The sequence below is a fragment of the Nerophis lumbriciformis genome, linkage group LG03, assembly GCF_033978685.3.
Source record: "Nerophis lumbriciformis linkage group LG03, RoL_Nlum_v2.1, whole genome shotgun sequence".
NCBI classification, from domain to species: Eukaryota; Metazoa; Chordata; class Actinopteri; order Syngnathiformes; family Syngnathidae; genus Nerophis; species Nerophis lumbriciformis.
This window is the reverse complement of record NC_084550.2, coordinates 43,099,352-43,123,682: the sequence shown is the minus strand read 5'-3', so window position 1 is coordinate 43,123,682 and position 24,331 is coordinate 43,099,352. Positions and strand designations below refer to the sequence as shown.

Genomic DNA, 24,331 nt, shown 5'->3' with positions numbered 1-24,331 from the left:
ACACACAGTTCAAAGGTGCATAGTTTTCAAATGGGAAATGGAACAACGACTGTACATTCCGGACTATAAGCCGCTACGCTTTGCACCCTGCGGCTTATTAAACGGTGCGGATAGTTCATGGATTTTTCTTCGCTGATGGCCTTAAAGCAAATAGCTTTTTTTAAACAGATGCAAATATACTTAAATGGTGTGTTATTTTTTACTGCTATGGCGCCACCTTTTGGACAAGTTTGCTTTAATTGTGACAAGACCGAAAAAGATGCCACAGGGGACCTTTATTACAGCAAAGGAGACGGCACTATCGGGACACAAGCCGATGAAGGATCGCCTCACACTGCTGGTGTGTGCTAACGATAGCAGTGACAACGGGAAGCCACAGCTCGTTTATCACTCCGAAACTGTTCCTCAATGCCACAAATAATAGCCAACACAAGATAAAATTAATGTTTTTTATTGTAGCATCATGGTGGGTAACGTTTTGGTTAACCATGCACAAGAACCAATACAAATTCGTAATTTGAGGTTCCACTGTACTTTATTAACGCCTACTATTTGTAGGCATTCGTGGGCCATATAACATGATGAGGCGAGCCAGGTCTGGCCCCCGGGCCTTGAGTTTGACACCTGTGCTATACATAGCTACGCCATAATCTAAATTATTGCAATAAAATCTTGCGGAGCCCTAACCTATGGCTTCCAAAGCCCAGTTTGACAATACCTGCTTTAAAGATACATACTTCTGTAGGTAAAGTACGTACCTGGAGTAGGAGTATTTAAAGATACATACATGTGTATGTAAAGTGCGTACCTGGAGTAGGAGTATTTAAAGATACATACATGTAAAGTACGTACCTGGAGTAGGAGTATTAAGATACATACATGTGTAGGTAAAGTACGTACCTGGAGTAGGAGTATTTAAAGATACATACAGGTAAAGTACGAACCTGGGGTAAGAGTATTTAAAGATACATACATGTGTAGGTAAAGTACATACCTGGAGTAGGAGTATTTAAAGATACATACAGTACATGTAAAGTACGTACCTGGAGTAGGAGTATTTAAAGATATACATGTAAAGTACGTACCTGGAGTAGGAGTATTTAAAGATACATACATGTGCAGGTAAAGTACATACCTGGAGTAGGAGTATTTAAAGATACATACATGTAAAGTACGTACCTGGAGTAGGAGTATTTAAAGATACATACATGTGTAGGTAAAGTATATACCTGGAGTCGGAGTATTTAAAGATACATACATGTAAAGCACGTAACTGGAGTAGGAGTATTTAAAGATATACATGTAAAGTACGTACCTGGGGTAAGAGTATTTAAAGATACATACATGTGTAGGTAAAGTACATACCTGGAGTAGGAGTATTTAAAGATATACATGTAAAGTACGTACATGGAGTAGGAGTATTTAAAGATACATACTTCTGTAGGTAAAGTACGTACCTGGAGTAGGAGTATTTAAAGATACATACATGTGTATGTAAAGTGCGTACCTGGAGTAGGAGTAATTAAAGATACATACATGTAAAGTACGTACCTGGAGTAGGAGTATTTAAAGATACATACATGTGTAGGTAAAGTACGTACCTGGAGTAGGAGTATTTAAAGATACATACAGGTAAAGTACGAACCTGGGGTAAGAGTATTTAAAGATACATACATGTGTAGGTAAAGTACATACCTGGAGTAGGAGTATTTAAAGATACATACATGTGCAGGTAAAGTACATACCTGGAGTAGGAGTATTTAAAGATACATACATGGGCAGGTAAAGTACATACCTGGAGTAGGAGTATTTATAAAGATACATACATGTGTAGGTAAAGTATATACCTGGAGTCGGGAGTATTTATAAAGATACATACATGTGTAGGTAAAGTATATACCTGGAGTCGGGAGTATTTAAAGATACATACATGTAAAGTACGTACCTGGAGTAGGAGTATTTAAAGATATACATGTGTAGGTAAAGTACATACCTGGAGTAGGAGTATTTAAAGATACATACATGTAAAGTACGTACCTGGAGTAGGAGTATTTAAAGATACATACATGTGTAGGTAAAGTATATACCTGGAGTCGGAGTATTTAAAGATACATACATGTAAAGTACGTAACTGGAGTAGGAGTATTTAAAGATATACATGTAAAGTACGTACCTGGGGTAAGAGTATTTAAAGATACATACATGTGTAGGTAAAGTACATACCTGGAGTAGGAGTATTTAAAGATATACATGTAAAGTACGTACATGGAGTAGGAGTATTTAAAGATACATACTTCTGTAGGTAAAGTACGTACCTGGAGTAGGAGTATTTAAAGATACATACATGTGTATGTAAAGTGCGTACCTGGAGTAGGAGTAATTAAAGATACATACATGTAAAGTACGTACCTGGAGTAGGAGTATTTAAAGATACATACATGTGTAGGTAAAGTACGTACCTGGAGTAGGAGTATTTAAAGATACATACAGGTAAAGTACGAACCTGGGGTAAGAGTATTTAAAGATACATACATGTGTAGGTAAAGTACATACCTGGAGTAGGAGTATTTAAAGATACATACAGTACATGTAAAGTACGTACCTGGAGTAGGAGTATTTAAAGATACATACATGTGCAGGTAAAGTACATACCTGGAGTAGGAGTATTTAAAGATACATACATGGGCAGGTAAAGTACATACCTGGAGTAGGAGTATTTATAAAGATACATACATGTGTAGGTAAAGTATATACCTGGAGTCGGGAGTATTTAAAGATACATACATGTAAAGTACGTACCTGGGGTAAGAGTATTTAAAGATACATACATGTGTAGGTAAAGTACATACCTGGAGTAGGAGTATTTAAAGATATACATGTAAAGTACGTACATGGAGTAGGAGTATTTAAAGATACATACATGTGCAGGTAAAGTACATACCTGGAGTAGGAGTATTTAAAGATACATACATGTGCAGGTAAAGTACATACCTGGAGTAGGAGTATTTAAAGATACATACATGTAAAGTACATACCTGGAGTAGGAGTATTTAAAGATACATACATGTGTAGGTAAAGTACATACCTGGAGTCGGAGTATTTAAAGATACATACATGTAAAGTACGTACCTGGAGTAGGAGTATTTAAAGATACATACATGTAAAGTACGTACCTGGAGTAGGAGTATTTAAAGATACATACATGTAAAGTATGTACCTGGAGTAGGGCTCTTCCTGATGACTGAATGATTCTGTGACTCTCCTTCAGTCACAACACCATGAAACTCGGCTCCTACTCTGGAGACCAGGTCCTTTTTGTCCAGGGACTTATTCAGCTCGTCGTCCTCTGCTGTGGCCTGAACCAGCAGCGGAAGGCCGGGTGGGACTGCAGGGGTTGGGCTGGAGGTCAGGGCGACTGGCACCACGGCCAAAGACGCCATTGGAGCGAGCTCAGCAGCAATGGGAAATGTTTCCGAGGGGGAGTTCTCTTGGAAAGCAGGAGAAGAAAGGAGAGGTCGTGTTCCAGCTGGGAAGGCGAGATGTGGCGGCTCGTGAGCTGGGGAGTTCGTTTCAGCCTCAGGGTCTGCAAGACCATTCACGGCCTTGGGAGCGAGCGATGGCGAGATTGGGGGGGAATCTGAGAGAGGCTTGTCTGTGTTGGGAATATGAGGCGAGGCTATAGAAGGTCTGTGGTCTCCGCCAGAGGGGGAGGGGGGACGGTCACCTGCATTGACCACCGAGGGTGGGAGGTTTGCAGGGGCCGGCGGTGAGGCAGGGAAGGCAAGCTCTGGTTCCACAGTGGAAGAGTTTTCTGAAACGGGGGTGCTGGCCTCCAGTCTCTCCGAGGGACCTTCTGGATGCAGAAGCCCGGGTGAGGAACCCTTTTGAACAAACGGCTCTGGTGTTGGGCTCCCTTCTGGAAGAAAGAAAAGTATTTTTGTTCAACTTTAGTGTTTGAACTGCTGTCATATGTGATAGTAGCGTTTGGTCAAATCAATGAAGACTGTATGATTGGTTTGACAATGGAACAGACTAGGGTTGTACAGTATACCGGCACTAGTATAGTACCGCTCCGTCAATACGTCATGACATTTCTGTTTTTTTGAGCAGAGGAGCATGTTCTGCAGCACCCACACAAGCAGTACTTACAAACAGACACAGTGTGTAGACAGAAAAGGGAGAATTGACGCATTTTGGCTTAAAAACTAAAGATAAAGGTGAAATTATAACACTGAAACGCCATCAGGAAGAGGTGCTTTAAAACATGGCGAGCTAGCTAGCATCTAACATCCATTCGCAGTCTGCAGTGTTTTAGCTATTTCTAAATCACTAATTCTCGCCTCCATGGCGACAAATAAAGTAAGTTTCTTACACGTACATTATCACTGCAGGACGAGGAATAGCTAAACATGCTTCACTACACACCGTAGGAGGATACAATAGCTCACCGGCGTCACCGTTAAGAAAAGATATCGCTCCTGAATGAAAACAAATGCCATGGGTGGATCTACTCCTGACATCCACTGTAATGATACCAAATACAAGAGCGTATCTAGTCGATACTACCGTATTTTCCGCACTATAAGGCGCACCTAAAAACCACAATTTTTCTCAAAAGCTGACAGTGCGCCTAATAACCCGGTGCGCTTTATTACGATTCATTTTCATAAAGTTTCGGTCTCGCAACTTCGGTAAACAGCCGCCATCTTTTTTCCCGGTAGAACAGGAAGCGCTTCTTCTTCTACGCAAGCAACCGCCAAGGAAAGCACCCGCCCCCATAGAACAGGAAGCGCTTCACCCGCCCCCATAGAACAGGAAGCGCTTCACCCGCCCCCGGAAGAAGAAGAAAAAACGCGCGGATATCACCGTACGTTTCATTTCCTGTTTACATCTGTAAAGACCACAAAATGGCTCCTACTAAACGATCCGGGTCATAAAAAGACGCAATCTCTCCATCCGCACACGGATTACTACCGTATTTCACAGCAACTGAACCGCACTGTGGAACGGGAGCACGTACGGTGAATATTCGCTCCACAGGGAATGAGAAGTCATCCTTCACTGTGGTTCTAGCTTGCCATGCTAACTTCCACTCATGGTGATATTCAAAAGGAAGACCTTGCCAAAAGAGACCTTTCCAGCCGGCGTCATCATAAAAGCTAACTCGAAGGGATGGATGGATGAAGAAAAGATGAGCGAGTGGTTAAGGGAAGTTTACGCGAAGCGGCCGGGTGGCTTTTTTCACGCTGCTCCGTCCATGTTGATATATGACTCTATGCGCGCCCACATCACAGATGGTGTCAAAAAACAAGTGAAGCACACAAATACAACACTCGCCGTCATTCCGGGTGGATTAACCAAAGAACTCCAACCGCTGGATATTGGTGTCAACAGGGCATTCAAATCACGACTGCGAACTGCGTGGGAAAAATGGATGACCGAAGGCGAACACACCTTCACTAAGACGGGCAGACAACGCCGGACAACATACGCCAACATCTGCCAGTGGATTGTAAATGCCTGGGCAGATATTTCTGTCACAACTGTGGTCCGAGCTTTCCGGAAGGCAGGATTCACAGAACTGCTGCACAACAACAGCGACACTGAATCCGATGATTTCGAAGAGACGGAGCCCGCCATTTTGGAAGCCACGCTAGCGCAACTTTTCAATTCGGACACCGAAGACGAAGAATTCGAAGGATTTACCGGTACGAATGAAGAATAACTTCAGAAAGTGAGCGCTATGTTTATTTTGTGTGTTGTGTGTTGTGACATTAACGTTCGAGCAACATTACCGGTATGTTGCTATTGCTCTACACCATTTTGAATTTTACTATGTTTGTGATTGCACATTTGTACATTTTGGGACAGAGTTGTTAGAACGCTGGTTTTCAATATATTATTAAAGTTTGACTGAACTATCTGACTGTTTTTTTGACATTCACTTTAGCGCAGCGTTTTTTTGACATTCACTTTAGCGCAGCGTAGGCGCGGCTTTTAGTCCGGGGCGGCTTATTGGTGGACAAAATTATGAAATATGTAATTCATAGAAGGTGCGGCTAATAATCCGGTGCGCCTTATAGTGCGGAAAATACGGTACTATGATTGCATCGATATTTTTTATCGTCACAATTTTTTTTCCTTTTTAAAAAATTCATAATATGTTTATAAACTCAGTAAATATGTCCCTGGAAACATGAGGACTTTAAATATATGACCAATGTATGACCATGTAACTACTTGGTATCGGATTGATACCTAAATTTGTGGTATCATCCAAAACTAATGAAATGTATCAAACAACAGAAGAATAAGTGATTATTACATTTACAGAAGTGTAAATAGAACATGTTAAAACAGAAAATAAGCCGATTTTAACAGTAAATGAACAAGTAGATTAATAATTCATTTTTACAGTTTGTCCGTCATAATGTTGACAAACTACAAACCCCGTTTCCATAGGAGTTGGGAAATTGTGTTAGATGTAAATATAAACGGAATACAATGATTTGCAAATCATTGCAAATCCTTTTCAACCCATATTCAATTGAATGCACTACAAAGACAAGATATTTGATGTTCAAACTCATACTTTATTTTTTTTTTGCAAATAATAATTAACTTAGAATTTCATGGCTGCAACACGTGCCAAAGTAGTTGGGAAAGGGCATGTTCACCACTGTGTTACATGGCCTTTCCTTTTAACAACACTCAGTAAATGTTTGGGAACTGAGGAGACACATTTTTTAAGCTTCTCGGGTGGAATTCTTTCCCATTCTTGCTTGATGTACAGCTTAAGTTGTTCAACAAGCTTCATAATGCGCCACACATTTTCAATGGGAGACAGGTCTGGACTACAGGCAGGCCAGTCTAGTACCCGCACTCTTTTACTATGAAACCACGTTGATGTAACACGTGGCTTGGCATTGTCTTGCTGAAATAAGCAGGGGTGTCCATGGTAACATTGCTTGGATGGCAACATATGTTGCTCCAAAACCTGTATGTACCTTTCAGCATTAATGGCGCCTTCACAGATGTGTAAGTTACCCATGTCTTGGGCACTAATACACCCCCATACCATCACAGATGCTGGCTTTTCAACTTTGCGCCTATAACAATCCGGATGGTTCTTTTCCTCTTTGGTCCGGAGGACACAACGTCCACAGTTTCCAAAAACAATTTGAAATGTGGACTCGTCAGACCACAGAACACTTTTCCACTTTGTATCAGTCCATCTTCGATGAGCTCAGGCCCAGCGAAGCCGACAGCGTTTCTGGGTGATGTTGATAAACGGTTTTCTCCTTGCATAGGAGAGTTTTAACTTGCACTTACAGATGTAGCGACCAACTGTAGTTACTGACAGTGGGTTTCTGAAGTGTTCCTGAGCCCATGTGGTGATATCCTTTACACACTGATGTCGATTGTTGATGCAGTACAGCCTGAGGGATCGAAGGTCACAGGCTTAGCTGCTTACATGCAGTGATTTCTCCAGATTCTTTGAACCCTTTGATGATATTATAGACCGTAGATGGTGAAATCCCTAAATTCCTTGCAATAGCTGGTTGAGAAAGGTTTTTCTTAAACTGTTCAACAATTTGCTCTTGCATTTGTTGACAAAGTGGTGACCCTCGTCCCATACTTGCTTGTGAATGACTGAGCATTTCATGGAATCTATTTTAATACCCTATCATGGCACCCACCTGTTCCCAATTTGCCTGTTCACCTGTGGGATGTTCCAAATAAGTGTTTGATGAGCATTCCTCAACTTTATCAGTATTTATTGCCACCTTTCCCAACTTATTTGTCACGTGTTGCTGGCATCAAATTCTAAAGTTAATGATTATTTGTAAAAAAAAAAAGTTTATTAGTTTGAACATCAAATATGTTGTCTTTGTAGCATATTCAACTGAATATGGGTTGAAAATGATTTGCAAATCATTGTATTCCGTTTATATTTACGTCTAACACAATTTCCCAACTCATATGGAAACATGGTTTGTAATAAAATGATAAATGACAATATGTTACTGCATACCTCAGCAGACTAATTAGGAGTCTTTTTTTGTTTACTTACTAATAAAAGAAAAGTTGTCTAGTACGTTCACTATTTTATTTAAGGCCTAAATTGCAATAAAAAACATTTGTTTAAAGTACCCTAAGATGTTTGCTAAAATAAAGCCAATAATTAAATTTTTTGTGGACCTCTTTATTTAGAAAAATATTGAAAAGTATGGAAATACATTTTGGTACTGGTACCAAAATATTGGTATGGGGACAACCCTGGAACAAACAAGTTTTTTTTTCTATGGAATAAATAAACACCGATCCGAATCCAAACAAAGTAACCCAAACGTAGTTCGTCTTATTTCAAAGATTCACTGGATCTAAAGCGAGGAGAGGCGCACCTGGCACTGGTTTGGCATCTGGAGCCGCAGTTGTAACGTCTTGCTGCTGAGGGGGGTCCAATGCAAAGCTTCCACACGTGGCATGCTGTGGCTGCAGCTCCGTAGTCTGCCTGTTGCTCACTTGCTGCTGCTATTTGAGGTAGAAAATGTGAGGATAGTGACATAACAACTACTCAAGAGGCCGGCATGAACACACCATGCAAAGCAGTCCAAATGCAGATTTGAGCAGGAACAAGCAGTCCATGGTGTGGTTCATACGAGAAGTTGCAAAACGACAGGAAAAACAGATGGAAAAAGGAGGAAGAAGTTTGATGAAGCAAGCAAAGTTTGGGCTTGGATGAGCAGTAAAGGAGCCCTACCTGACGGGGTGTGAGAGTGGAGGAAGGAGGAGCGATAGGAGGCGTTGAGTTCCTGCTTCCTGAGACTCCCGCCATGATTTCCTCAGTGATGTCCCTACCATCCTGAGTGGGGTCACAGATACGAATCTGGGAGGGAAATGGCAAAAAAACACACCTCACTAAAGCACACGGGTCTAAGAACCTTGCTTCATGTACCGTAAATTCCGGACTATTAGACACTACTTTTTTCCTACGCTTTGTACCCTGCGGCTTATAAAATGGTGCAGCTAATTTATGGATTTTTCATCGCAGATGGCCATGAAGCAAAACGTTTTCATTAAACACATGCAAGGACACTTAAATTGTGTGTTATTGTTTGTGCTATGGCACCATCTTTTGGAGCCGTTCGCTCACAGCCGCTGCAGCTGGGCAAATCACTACAAGTGTTTCCTGCTGTTTAAAGCTTTGAACCGGGATATAAGTGCAGTTCCATCTTCTAGTCGTCCATAACGTTTCTACTCATATGGATTCTTCATTCATCACTCCAAGCAACGATTCTAAGTTTTACAATATAACTAAAACAGTTCTTACTTACTAAACCATCCCATGTGTGATGTCGGTAGGAGCGTTTTCATGCATATTTGTACATGCTATCATAATGTAATCAAGTAGCGTCGTTAGCAATATCTACTATGCCAACACGTTTACGAGTATCTGTGTTAGTACTATGGCATTCTTTTTGTATTGTTTCAGTTTCACAAATATATCAGTAAATTCACCAAAACGTAATTTATTGAGTCTGTTTAGCTGATTGGTGAGCTATCTTGCACAGCTGGTTGGTCCATGACGATGACTTCTGTTTTGTTTGATCAGCCGTTTTACTGCCGTGTTACTGACACCGTTTGGAAACAATTAAGGTATGTAGATAAAAACGTATGAAATATTAGTCTTATAGGCCCCTGCGGCTAGTATATGAGAGCGTATATGAGAGAGCTCGAAGACCTCTATGAAAATGCAACAACCGAGACTCAGATTTCCCTCGCCCGTACACGGGTCACCGGGGCCCCCCTCTGGAGCCAGGCACGGAGTTGGGCCACGATGGCGAGTGCCTGGTGGCCGGGCCTCTCCCCATGGGGCCCGGCCGGGCACAGCCCAAAGAGGCAACGTGGGTGCCCCCTCCAATGGGATCACCACTCATGGGAGGGGCCATAGAGGTCGGGTGCGTCATGAGCTGGGCGGAAGCCTAAGGCAGGGCACTTGGCGGTCCGACCCTCGGCTACATAAGCTAGCTCTTGGGACGTGGAATGTCACCTGGCTGGGGGGAGGAGCCTGAGCTAGTGCGCGAGGTGGAGAAGTTCCGGCTGGATATAGTCGGACTCACTTCGACGCACAGCAAGGGCTCTGGAACCCGTTCTCTCGAGAGGGGATGGACTCTCTTCCACACTGGCGTTGCACGCAGTGAGAGGCGACGGGCTGGGGTAGCAATTCTTGTTGCCCCCGGCTCAAAGCCTGCACGTTGGAGTTCAACCTGGTGGACGAGAGGGTAGCTTCCCGCCGCCTTCGGGTGGGGGGACGGGTCCTGACTGTTGTTTGTACTTACGCACCAAACAGCAGTTCAGAGTACCCACCCTTTTTGGATACACTTGAGGGAGTACTGGAAAGTGCTCCCCCGGGTGATTCCCTTGTCCTACTGGGGGACTTCAACGCTCATGTTGGCAACGACAGTGAAACCTGGAGAGGTGTGTTTGGGAAGAATGGCCGCCGGATCTGAACCCGAGTGGTTTTTTGTTATTGGACTTTTGTGCTCATCACAGATTGTCCATAACAACCACCATGTTCAAACATAAAGGTGTCCATATGTGCACTTGGCACCAGGACACCCTAGGCCACAGTTCCATGATCGACTTTGTAGTTGTGTCATCGGATTTGCGGCCTCATGTTTTGGACACTCAGGTGAAGAGAGGGGCGGAGCTTTCTATCGATCCCCACCTAGTGGTGAATTGGCTGCGATAATGGGGGATGATGCCGGACAGACCTGGCAGGCCCAAACAAAGTGTGAGGGTCTGCTGGGAACGTCTCGCAGAGTCTCCTGTCAGAGAGAGTTTCAATTCCCACCTCCGTAAGAACTTTGAACATGTCACGAGGGAGGTGCATTGAGTCCGAGTGGACCATGTTCCGCACCTCTATTGTCAAGGCGGCTGATTGGTGCCTGTCGTGGCGGTAATCCTAGAACCCGTTGGTGGACACCGGCGGTGAGAGATGATGTCAAGCTGAAGAAAGAGTCCTTTCGAGTTCTTTTGGCTCAAAGGACTCCGGAGGCAGCGGACAGGTACAGACAGGCCAAGCGATGTGCGGCTTCAGCGGTCGCGGAGGCAAAAACTCGGACATGGGAGGAGTTCGGGGAAGCCATGCAAAACAACTTCCGGACGGCTTCGAAGCGATTCTGGACCACCATCCGCCGCCTCAGGAAGGGGAAGCATTGCACTGTCAACACCGTGTATGGTAAGGATGGTGTTCTGCTGACCTCGACCGCGGATGCTGTGGATCGGTGGAGGGAATACTTCGAAGACCTCCTCAATCCCACCAACACGTCTTCCGATGAGGGAGCAGTGCCTGGGGAATCTGTGGTGGGCTCTCCTAATTCTGGGGCTGAGGTTGCTGAGGTAGTTAAAAAGCTCCTCTGTGGCAAGGCCCCGAGATGAGATCCGCCGGAGTTCCTTAAGGCTCTGGATGCTGTGGGGCTGTCTTGGTTGACAAGACTCTGCAGCATCGCGTGGACATCGGGGCAGTACCTCTGGATTGGCAGACCGGGGTTGTGGTTCCTCTCTTTAAGAAGGGGAACCGGAAAGTGTGTTCCAACTATCGTGGGATCACACTCCTCAGCCTTCCCGGTAAGGTCTATTCAGGTGTACTGGAGAGGAGGCTACGCCGTATAGTCGAACCTCGGATTCAGGAGGGACAGTGTGGTTTTCGTCCTGGTCGTGGAACTGTAGACCAGCTCTATACTCTCGGCAGAGTCCTGGAGGGTGCATGGGAGTTTGCCCAACCAGTCTACATGTGCTTTGTGGACTTGGAGAGGGCATTTGACCGTGTGGGGAGTACGGGGTATCGGACTGTCTGATTGTGGCGGTCCGCTCCCTGTACGATCAGTGTCAGAGCTTGGTCCGCATTGCTGGCAGTAAGTCGGACACGTTTCCAGTGAGGGTTAGAGTCCGCCAAGGCTGCCCTTTATCACCGATTCTGTTCATAACTTTTATGGACAGAATTTCTAGGCGCAGTTAAGGCGCTGAGGGGATCTGGTTTGGTGGCTGCAGGATCAGGTCTCTGCTTTTTGCAGATGATGTGGTCCTGACGGCTTCATCTGGCCAGGATCTTCAGCTCTCACTGGATCGTTCGCAGCCGAGTGTGAAGCGACTTGGATGAGAATCAGCACCTCTAAGTCCGAGTCCATGGTTCTCGCCCGGAAAAAGGTGGAGTACCATCTCTGGGTTGGGGAGGAGACCCTGCCCCAAGTGGAGGAGTTCAAGTACCTCGGAGTCTTGTTCACGAGTGAGGGAAGAGTGGATCGTGAGATTGACAGGCGGATCGGTGCGGCGTCTTCAGTAATGCGGACACTGTATCGATCCGTTGTGGTGAAGAAGGACCTGAGCCGGAAGGTAAAGCTCTCAATTTACCGGTCGATCCACGTTCCCATCCTCACCTATGTTCATGAGCTTTGGGGTATGACCGAAAAGACAAGATCACGGGTACAAGCGGTCGAAATGAGTTTCCTACGCCGGGTGGCTGGGCTCTCCCTTAGGGATAGGGTGAGAAACTCTGCCATCCGGGGGGAGCTCAAAGTAAAACCGCTGCTCCTCCACATCGAGAGGAGCCAGTTGAGATGGTTCGGGCATCTGGTCAGAATGCCACCCGAACGCCTCCCTAGGGAGGTGTTTAGGGCACGTCCAACCGGTAGGAGGCCACGGGGAAGACCCAGGACACGTTGGGTAGACTATGTCTCCAGGCTGGCCTGGGAACGCCTCGGGATCCCCCGAGAAGAGCTGGACGAAGTGGCTGGGGAGAGGAAAGTCTGGGCTTCCCTGCATAGGCTGCTGCCCCCGCGACCCGACTTTGGATAAGCGGAAGAAGATGGATGGATGGATAGTGCGCTGCGGCTAGTATATGGGGAAAAAATGTTCTTAAAATTTTGTGGGTGCGGCTTATAGATAAATACAGAATTTGCCAGATGAAGAGAGCAAAGGCTAATTTTTGTAGTGTCTCAGATTTTTTTTTTTTTTAAATATTGGATCCAATTTTAATCACAGCTGTATTTATTTGAAGCAAACTACCACCATACTTACGGTTTTCTTTTCACGCTTGGCTGGTGGAGGTTGCTGTGGTGTAGGCACTATGTTGGGCGGCGAGGCCGGGTACACGGTCTGCCCTGGGTAAAAGGATGGGCCGGCTGTGGCAACGGGGGCAGGGACTGACGGTGATACGGGTGCGTGATACCTGAGGGAGTCTGAGACAAGTCACAGGAGAAAAAACAGGATAAACATTTTGTTGATGCCGGGGGTTTTTTTGCCTTCACGTTGGGTTATACAACAAAAACTTACGATACGGGGTAGAGTACTCCCCTGGTCCTGGACCTGGATAAAAGGGGCCAGACCCCGGGGGCTGAACAGAGTACTGTTGAGGCGGCGCCACATAGGGCGAGTTGTGTCGATACTGCAGGAAGACAAACACATTGCTAAGGCCAAGAGGGACAACATTTACATCACATCGACTTTGCTTCACAACAAAATGTTTTTTCATCCACCCAACCTTTTTACTCATCACATTGGAAAAGGTAAACAAACTGCAGAGTTACAAGCTCGTACACGATGAAGAATAAAACACATCTGGCGTCCTCATCAGGTCTCCACCATGTATTCGTCTGACAGACACTTTTACAAAATGACACAGAGCTTCTAATTTTTGTAACATTTATTTTCATACCGTACTTCTTTCAAATCTTTTTTTTGCCAGAATATTAACGATACGTTGGCATCCACAAGTCACATTTTGTATAATAGTTGCGAACCGGAGCCGGATCTTTGAAGTGAAGGACAGGATCCGGCTCCCACTCTTGAACTAGAGCGATAAAAAAAAATGTGTCTTTTAAAGCCGCTTTGGTCAACATGTGTGGCTGAATCACATTAGGCCTCCACCATGTATTCCTCTGACAGACACGTTTACAAATGTGGATTTTTTTGTTGCACCTCTCCACTTGGGACAGGTGGGGAAAATAATAGTTTTTTTTTTAGACCGTTACAAAATCGTTGAGTAAATGTCAATAATGGATCATCAATGTATTTATTGAAAATAAAATAATGCAGACCATTCTAAAATGTGGCTGGCTGCTGCGAGTCACCCCACATTCGATTAGCTCCTTTATATTAGGGCACTTATGTTCCAGTTTTGCACGCATTTGCAGTCATTTAATAAATGAGATGGCAATTCATTTCTTTTTACAAATGCACTGTTTTAAAAAGTTGCAAGTAGGATTGTACAGTATACCGAAACTAATATAGTACCGCGATACTAATGAATCATATTCAGTACTATACAGCCTCTAAAAAGTACCAGTCCCCCTGTCCCCTGTCATCGTCACGTCATGACATTGCTGGTTTTGCGAGCAGAGGAGCATGTTTGGCAGAGCACAATCACGGAGTACCGTATTTTCCGCACTATAAGGCGCACCTAAAAACCACAAATTTTCTCAAAAGCTGACAGTGCGCCTTATAACCCGGTGCGCTTTATATATGGATTAATATTAAGATTCATTTTCATAAAGTTTCGCTCTCGCAACTACGGTAAACAGCCGCCATCTTTTTTCCCCGTAGAAGAGGAAGTGCTTCTTCTTCTACGCAAGCAACCGCCAAGGTAAGCACCCGCCCCCATAGAACAGGAAGCGCTTCTTCTTCTACTGTAAGCAACCACCCGCCTGCGTAGAAGAAGAAGAAGAAGCGCGCGAATATTACGTTTCATTTCCTTTGTGTGTTTACATCTGTAAAGACCACAAAATGGCTCCTACTAAGCGACAGGGATCCGGTTCATGAAAAGACGCAATCTCTCCATCCGCACACGGATTACTATTTCACAGCAACTGCCTAAAGACTTTCAAGAAAAGCTGGCTACTTTCCGTGCATATTGTAAAAACAAGATAGCTGAAAAAAAGATCCGGCCAGAGAACATTATCAACATGGACGAGGTTCCACTGACTTTTGATATTCCTGTGAACCGCACTGTGGATACAACGGGAGCACGTACAGTGAATATTCGCACCACAGGGAATGAGAAGTCATCCTTCACTGTGGTTCTAGCTTGCCATGCTAATGGCCAGAAACTTCCACCCATGGTGATATTCAAAAGGAAGACCTTGCCAAAAGAGACCTTTCCAGCCGGCGTCATCATAAAAGCTAACTCAAAGGGATGGATGAAGAAAAGATGAGCGAGTGGTTAAGGTAAGTTTACGCGAAGAGGCCGGGTGGCTTTTTTCACGCAGCTCCGTCCATGTTGATATACGACTCCGTGCGCGCCCACATCACGTTGGTTTTTAATATATTATTAAAGTTTGACTGACCTATCTGACTGTTTTTTTGACATTCCTTTAGCGCAGTTAGATGCGGCTTATAACACGGGGCGTCTTATAGGTGGACAAAGTTTTGAAATATGCCGTTCATTGAAGGCGCAGCTTATAACCCAGGGCACCTTATGGTGCGGAAAATACGGTACTTACAATCAGCCAGAAAAGGGAGAATGGACGCATTTTGGCTTAAAAACTAAAGATAAAGGTGAGTTATAACACTAAAACGCCCCCAGGAAGAGGTGCTTTAAAACATGGCTAGCGAGCTAGCGGCTAAAGTCCATCCGCAGTCTGCAGTGTTATATCTACTTCTAAATCACTAATCCTTGTCTCCATGGCGACAAATTAAAGTTTCTTACAAGTATCCTCCTTGAAGGACGACGAATATCTAAACATGCTTCACGACACACCGTAGCTCACCGGCGTCACAATGTAAACAAACACCATGGGTGGATGTACACCTAACATCTACTGTAATGATACCAATTTCAGGAGCATATGTAGTCAATACTACTATCATCGATATTTTTTAGCATCACAAAATCTTTTTTAGTTTAAAAAAAATTTATATTAGGTTTATAAACTCATGAAATGCATCCATGGACACATGAGGACTTTGAATATGACCAATGTATGATCCTGGAACGACTTGGTATCGGATTGGTACCCAAATTTGTGGTATCATCCAAAACTAATGTAAAGTATCCAAACAACAGAAGAATAAGTGATTATTACATTTTAACAGAAGTGTAGATAGAACATATTAAAACAGAAAATAACCACATATTAACAGTAAATGAACAAGTAGATTAATAATAAATTTTTACAGCTAGTCCTTTATAATGTTGACAAAATAATAGAATGGAAAATGACACAATATGTTACTGCATACATCAGCAGACTAATTAGGAGCCTTTGTTTTCTTACTTACTAATAAAAGAAAAATTGTCTTGTATGTTCACAATTTTATTTAAGGACTAAATTGCAATAAGAAACATATGTTTAATGTACCCTAAGATTTTTTGTTAAAATACAGCATATAATGACATTTTTGTGGTCCCCTTTATTTAGAAAAGTATCGAAAAATACCGAAAAGTATCGAAATACATTTTGGTACCCGTACCAAAATATTGGTACTAGGACAAAAACTAGTTGCAAGTGATAAACGCACATTTTATGAAACGAAAATAAATGTGAGACTGCAGCAATATACATAAATGAAAGCTGCATCAATAATCGATTTTTAATCAAATCGTAGCTCCTGAATCGTATTCAAATCGTAAAGAGGGCTGCAACGATTAGTCGACATTGTCGACAATAAAATTTGTGGCCGACAATCATATTTTTCGACAATAGTTGTGATGTCATCACTCGTGTTTTTCCGGGCGGGAAGTGGATCACTGGCAAAATATGGCCAGTGCTAACATGCTAAGTGTAAGGATATTTCCCTTTTCCATCCATCCATTTTCTACCGCTTATTCCCTTCGGGGTCGCGGGGGGCGCTGGAGCCTATCTTAGCTACAATCGGGTGGAAGGCGAGGTACACCCTGGACAAGTCGCCACCTCATCGCAGGGCCAACGCAGATAGACAGACAACATTCACACTCACATTCACACACTAGGGCCAATTTAGTGTTGCCAATCAACCTATCCCCAGGTGCATGTCTTTGGAGGTGGGAGGAAGCCGGAGTACCCGGAGGGAACCCACGCAGTCACGGTGAGGACATGCAAACTCCCTTTTATTCTTGTTAAAAACATGAACTTATTTTGCAAAGTGGACCTTCTTTTTATAGCAGAACATCTGTGATACTCCAGCATTTAAAGACATGATGTCGGACATCTGGAGGGAGGAGCCTAGGTAAGAGTGTTAGCTTCTACCTTGCTAGCTAGCTAACAAGAGTGAGACTAAGTTGTGTAATTTTAGCGAAAGTCAGTCAGTTAAACTTTGTCTACATCAATTCAAGTACGTTTTAAAGCAGCGTCAACTTGCAATGCCATAAAAAAAATGCACTTTAACAAACGCGAACAGCGTTTTTAATGCACACAGACAGTCGCAAGACACAATGCGTGCGGATTTGTCTCGATTTATTTGTGAGTCTCTGTATTTTATCTCTATTTTAAAAGGTGGTGGTTATTATTTAGAACCTGGAAGAGCGATCATTTTTTGAGGCGGCTATACATGGAAGTGTGTCATGCCTGAGACTCACACTAGCCAAACGTCCAGGACTTGAAGTGTGAAGTGGGCCCAGGCCTAGTGTGAGTCTAATTGTAATAAAAAATTATGGATTTATATAGCGCTATTCTAGACACATAAGGCGCTTTACAGTGCGAACTGAGAACCCATCATTCATTCACTCCACATTAGGGATGGATAATTATTCACATTTTAATTTTGATTTCCATTATGGCTTCTCACAATTATGAAAATATAAGAATTGAAAAAAAAAAAAAGATTATGGGCAACGCAACGTGCATGCAAATTCCAGAGGTTGTGACGGCGAATCAGATGAGGTGGGAACGAGTGGAAAAAAGAGCATGTCTACTAGAAGTTTGGGATGTCACCATGGTTACTACTTTTTATTTGACACAACACCAGTATGCCTAACCAACAGTGGCAGGCCGTGCGTTTCCCATCTAGGCCTTCAGTGATTTCCGACTTCAATGATTATCTCTCAAAAGACCATAATCGATGTCACCACATGAAACATTTACGCCCTACTGTGCATTGAACCACATCAACAGTATACAAAACGGGTTGTTTTTTGGCGCATTTAAAAATCAATTAAAATGCATCATCACTGTCAACACCGTGTATGGTGAGGATGGTGTTCTGCTGACATTGACTGCGGATGTTGTGGATCGGTGGAGGGAATACTTCGAAGACCTCCTCAATCCCACCAACACGTCTTCCTATGAGGGAGCAGCGCCTGGGGAATCTGTGGTGGGCTCTCCTATTTCTGGGGCTGAGGTTGCTGAGGTAGTTTAAAAGCTCCTCGGTGGCAAGGCCCCGGGGGGTGGATGAGATCCGCCCGGAGTTCCTTAAGGCTCTGGATGCTGTGGGGCTGTCTTGGTTGACAACAGTCTGCAGCATCGCATGGACATCGGGGGCGGTACCTCTGGATTGGCAGACCGGGGTGGTGGTTCCTCCCTTTAAGAAGGGGAACCGGAGGGTGTGTTCCAACTATCGTGGGATCACACTCCTCAGCCTTCCTGGCCAGGATCTTCAGCTCTCACTGGATCGGTTCGCAGCCGAGTGTGAAGCGACTGGGATGAAAATCAGCACCTCTAAGTCCGAGTCCATGGTTCTCACCCGGAAAAGGGTGGAGTGCCATCTCCGGGTTGGGGAGGAGACCCTGCCCCAAGTGGAGGAGTTCAAATACCTCAGAGTCTTGTGAGGGAAGAGTGGATCGTGAGGATCGTGAGATCGACAGGCGGATCGGTGCGGCGTCTTCAGTAATGCTGACGCTGTATCGATCCGTTGTGGTGAATAAGGAGCCGAGCCGGAAGGCAAAACTCTCAATTTACCGGTCGATCTACATTCCCATTCTCACCTATGGTCATGAGCTTTGGGTTATGATCGAAAGGACAAGATCACAGGTACAAGCGGCCGAAATGAGTTTCCTCCGCCGGGTGGCAGGGCTCTCCATTAGAGATAGAGTGAGAAGCTCTGCCATCCGGGGAGAGCTCAAAGTAAAGCCGCTGCTCCTCCACATCGAGAGGAGCCAGATGAGGTGGTTTGGGCATATGGTCAGGATGCCACCCGAACGCCTCGCGAGGGAGGTGTTTAGGGCATGTCTGACCGGTAGGAGGCCACGGGGATGCGCCACACATTTTCAATGGGAGACAGGTCTGGACTACAGGCAGGCCAGTCTAGTACCTGCACTCTTTAACTACGAAGCCACACTGTTGTAACACGTGGCTTGGCATTGTCTTGCTGAAATAACAGGGGCGTCCATTATGACGTTGCTTGGATGGCAACATATGTTGCTCCAAACCTGTATGTACCTTTCAGCAATAATGGTGCCTTCACAGTTTTGTAAGTTACCCATGCCTTGGGCACGAATACACCCTTATACCATCACATTGATTGATTGATTGATTGATTGAGACTTTTATTAGTAGGTTGCACAGAGAAGTACATATTCCGTACAATTGACCACTAAATGGTAACACCCGAATAAGTTTTTCAACTTGTTTAAGTCGGGGTCTACTTAAATTGATTCATGATACAGATATATACTATCATATATACTATCATCATAATGTAGTCATCACACTAGATAATCACATTGAATTATTTACAGATGTTGGCTTTTGAACTTTGCGCCTATAACAATCCGGATGGTTCTTTTTCTCTTTGTTCCGTAAGACACGACGTCCACAGTTTCCAAAGACAATTTGAAATGTTGACTCGTCAGACCACAGAATATCTTAGATGAGCTCGGGCCCAGCGAAGCGTTTCTGGGTGTTGTGGATAAATGGCTTTGGCTTTGCATAGTAGAGTTTTAACTTGCACTTACAGATGTAGCGACAAACTGTAGTTACTGACAGTGGTTTTCTGAAGTGTTCCTGAGCCCATGTGGTGATATCCTTTACACACTGATGTCGCTTTTTGATGCAGTGCCGCCTGAGGGATCCAAGGTCCGTAATATCATCACTTACGTGCAGTGATGTCTCCAGATTCTCTGAACTTTTTAATGATATTACGGACTGTAGATGGTGAAATCCCTAAATTCATTGCAATAGCTGGTTGAGAAATGTTCTTAAACTGTTGGACAATTTGTTCACAAAGTGGTGACACTCGCCCCATCCGTGTTTGAGAATGACTGAGCATTTCATGGAAGCTGCTTTTATACCCAATCATGGCACCCACCTGTTCCTAATGAGCCTGTTCACCTGTGGGATGTTCCAAATAAGTGTTTAATGACCATTTCTCAACATTCTCAGTCTTTTTTGCGACTTGTGCCAGCTTTTTTGAAAGATGTTGCAGGCATCAAATTTCAAATGAGCTAAACATTTGCAAAAATTAACAAAGTTTTCCTGTTCGAACGTTAAGTATCTTGTCTTTGCAGTCTTTTCAATTGAATGTAGGTTGAAAAGGATTTGCAAATCAATAATTCTGTTTTTATTTACACAACGTGCCAACTTCACTGGTTTTGGGTTTTGTACAAACACACACACACACACACACACACACACACACACACACACACACACACACACACACACACACACACACACACACACACACACACACACACACACACACACACACACACACACACACACACACACACACACACACAAACACCTCTCATCTGTTGTGTTGTTGTGAACAACATCATCCATGTAAGATCAATGTACAAAAATCATACACACGACACATCTCATCTGTTGTGTTGTTGTGAACGACATCTTCCATGTACAAATCCCGTTTCCATATGAGTTGGGAAATTGTGTTAGATGTAAATATAAACGGAATACAATGATTTGCAAATCATTTTCAACCCATATTCAGTTGAATATGTTACAAAGACAACATATTTGATGTTCAAACTGATAAACTTTTTTTTTTTTTTGCAAATAATCATTAACTTTAGAATTTGATGCCAGCAACACATGACAAAGAAGTTGGGAACAGGTGGGTGCCATGATAGGGTATTAAAGTAGATTCCATGAAATGCTCAGTCATTCACAAACAAGGATGGGGCGAGGGTCACCACTTTGTCAACAAATGCGTGAGCAAATTGTTGAACAGTTTAAGAAAAACCTTTCTCAACCAGCTATTGCAAGGAATTTAGGGATTTCACCATCTACGGTCCGTAAAATCATCAAAGGGTTCAGAGAATCTGGAGAAATCACTGCACGTAAGCAGCTAAGCCCGTGACCTTTGATCCCTCAGGCTGTACTGCATCAACAAGCGCCATCAGTGTGTAAAGGATATCACCACATGGGCTGAGGAACACTTCAGAAACCCACTGTCAGTAACTACAGTTGGTCGCTACATATGTAAGTGCAGGTTAAAACTCTTCTATGCAAGGCGAAAACCGTTTATCAACAACACCCAGAAACGCCGTCGGCTTCGCTGAGCCTGAGCTCATCTAAGATGGACTGAGAAAAGTGGAAAAGTGTTCTGTGGTCTGATGAGTCCACATTTCAAATTGTTTTTGGAAACTGTGGACGTCGTGTCCTCCGGACCAAAGAGGAAAAGAACCATCCGGATTGTTATAGGCGCAAAGTTGAAAAGTCAGCATCTGTGATGGTATGGGGGTGTATTAGTGCCCAAGACATGGGTATCTTACACATCTGTGAAGGCGCTATTAATGCTGAAAGGTACATACAGGTTTTGGAGCAACATATGTTGCCATCCAAGCAACGTTACCATGGACGCCCTTGCTTATTTCAGCAAGACAATGCCAAGCCACGTGATACATCAACGTGGCTTCATAGTAAAAGAGTGCAGGTACTAGACTGGCCTGCCTGTAGTCCAGACCTGTCTCCCATTGAAAATATGTGGCGCATTATGAAGCCTAAAATACCACAACGGAGACCCCCGGACTGTTGAACTTAAGCTGTACATCAAGCAAGAATGGGAAAGAATTCCACCCGAGAAGCTTAAAAAATGTGTCTCCTCAGTTCCCAAACATTTACTGAGTGTTGTTAAAAGAAAAGGTGATGTAACACAGTGGTGAACATGCCCTTTCCCACCATCTACTTTGGCACGTGTTGCAGCCATGAAATTCTAAGTTAATTATTATTTGCAAAAAAATAAAAATAAAGTTTATGAGTTTGAACATCAAATATCTTGTCTTTGTAGTGCATTCAATTGAATATGGGTTGAAAAGGATTTGCAAATCATTGTATTCCGTTTATATTTACATCTAACACAATTTCACAACTCATTTGGAAACGGGGTTTGTAAGATCAACGTACAAACAGTGGTCGCAACTTGAAAGGCACACTCTTAATTTTTCAACAGCTTCAAATGAGCATCTTTACTTGTCAAGCTGAGAACAACAGCACGGCACACTTCCCCCCTTCACAATAACAGCGCGGTGCACCGCATGCGGTCTGTCTGCGCTAACACAATGAAGGTTTCAAAAAAGTACCTTGCACAAGCATAATGTACTTAAAGCCCTTATTGATACATTTACATAATACTGGTCAAAATTGTCCAAAGATGAGTTGCATACATTCAGGAACCCTGAAGACTAACTCTGAAAAACATCATGAAATGTGTTCAGTGCCTCACCTGTTGGATGTAGTATTGTGGCGCCTGAGGAGAATGGAAAGGCATGGGCGCCATGGCCATCATGATTGCTTGATTAGTGGTGTAGACGGCCGCCGTGGGAGCCTGCGAGCCGGGCCGTATCGTGGGAGTGTTTGTAGGGAGGGTGGGCCTTGCCGTCTGCATCTGAGCCCTCTGGAAAAACTGTAGTAAAAGACGAGAGAGACGCTGGGTGAAAGGGAGGCTGAGGTCTGTTTGTGGCATAGAAATATTCTCCAGGTTTCAATAATCTCATGGCGTTTATTAAGTCACAAGTTATCAGTCAAATAGCAGTATGATAAACTGATGGCAAAAGATCTAGAAAGAAGGGGGTGTTTAAAAAAAATAAATCGATTTTTAGATAAATTGATTCTTAATTCTTAAAAAAATCAAAAAGCAACTTTTTTATTTTTCAATCTGTCCTGTCCAGCCACTCAGACAAATCATAATGTTGATGTAGATGATCTATATCTGCTGTACTTTAGAAAAGAGAAGTGTTGGATACCTCTGTTATTTGTATTTGACTTTATTAAATGTTTGGGAAGCATTTTATTAAACAAAGCAAGTTTTCATTTAAGTAATATATACATTTATCACAAGCTGTTTTCTATTTTATGGTAGAATGTAGTTAATCATAGAACTGGCATCCAACGTTATTGAAAAAGTATTGATTTTGAATTCAGAATTGATTCTGAATCGAATCATGTGATGCCCAAAAGATCCACAGCTCTACTAAAAAGGCAGGGGCGGTTCCACTCCAATCCTGTAGGTGGCAATAAAATGCATTACCGTCATCTTTTGTCCACAACAGCACCATCAGATGATTATCTGACCCTAATGCAAGTAGACTGTAAGTGCAAAGACTAAAAACCTTTTCTATATCTGTACCAAATATTTCACACATTTGGTGGAAATCAGCTGTAGTTTTTACACGTTAGCGGTTTTCTAGCCAACTGTAACCGACCAACATACAAAAGCCATCATACCTCTCACCCTGCACTTGCTAGCTTAACTGCGGTAAAAACATACAGGATCCCTTTAGTTGGATATTGTCGATCATTTAAATATAAGGTGACCGACAGTCCGAAGGACATAAACCCAGTTCAATGACATATTCCATACCCCAAAGAAGGTGCTTTTTAATGTTATCTGTAACTACATGAAGAGAGTGTACATCGCTATTGTGACATCACAGAAGCTCTGTGCTTTGTGGAACTACCTTTGAAGCTCTTTTTGGGCAGAAATTCGTCCCAGCCCGTTAGGTAAAAAGTCAGGGGGAAAAAAAAGTCAGATCACAATTTTCACTCTTCCCAGGCCTCTTTGTAAACAAATGTAAATACAGTTACATAATAGAAACATTTGCCTCAAATCAAACTTAATACCACCATCAATTCAGGCATGTGCGCATTCTTTGAGGAAAACTGACAAAAAGAAGAGGAACATTTCTATCGGCACAAAATGCTGCGACGCAAGCCCCAAAATACATTTTTGATAATCAAGACTACATATCCAGCAATTGGGTGCATTTTTACATCACATTTTACCTTTATTTTATTCTCATCTACCAACCTTGTTTAGTTGGCTTTTTGACACTTCCATGTCCAATTGAATGTACCACAGAATTTTTTAGTAATTTACTAACATTATCATTAGAAATGTCATGTTAAATTCTATAACATGCATGCAAAGAACTTGTTGACAACTATTTTGTAGC

General features: G+C 43.3%; 1 protein-coding gene across 13 annotated transcripts in view; it reads right to left on the bottom strand.

The window, feature by feature from the left end:
• eif4g3a (eukaryotic translation initiation factor 4 gamma, 3a) overlaps positions 1 to 24,331 on the bottom strand; it is a 107,649-nt gene that overhangs the window by 45,729 nt on the left and 37,589 nt on the right. For 8 of the 13 annotated variants that reach the window (XM_061937778.2, XM_061937789.2, XM_061937776.2 and 5 more), the window contains 6 exons: positions 22,603 to 22,782; positions 13,339 to 13,450; positions 13,084 to 13,244; positions 8,765 to 8,890; positions 8,406 to 8,535; positions 3,218 to 3,916 (listed from right to left, as the gene is read on the bottom strand). In XM_061937778.2, coding sequence (XP_061793762.2) covers positions 3,218 to 3,916; positions 8,406 to 8,535; positions 8,765 to 8,890; positions 13,084 to 13,244; positions 13,339 to 13,450; positions 22,603 to 22,782 — 1,408 coding nt within the window. Of the gene's footprint in view, positions 1 to 3,217; positions 3,917 to 8,405; positions 8,536 to 8,764; positions 8,891 to 13,083; positions 13,245 to 13,338; positions 13,451 to 22,602; positions 22,783 to 23,603; positions 24,106 to 24,186; positions 24,313 to 24,331 lie in introns of those variants that run through there. The other 5 variants (XM_061937777.2, XM_061937788.2, XM_061937786.2 and 2 more) reach the window with 4 other exon arrangements.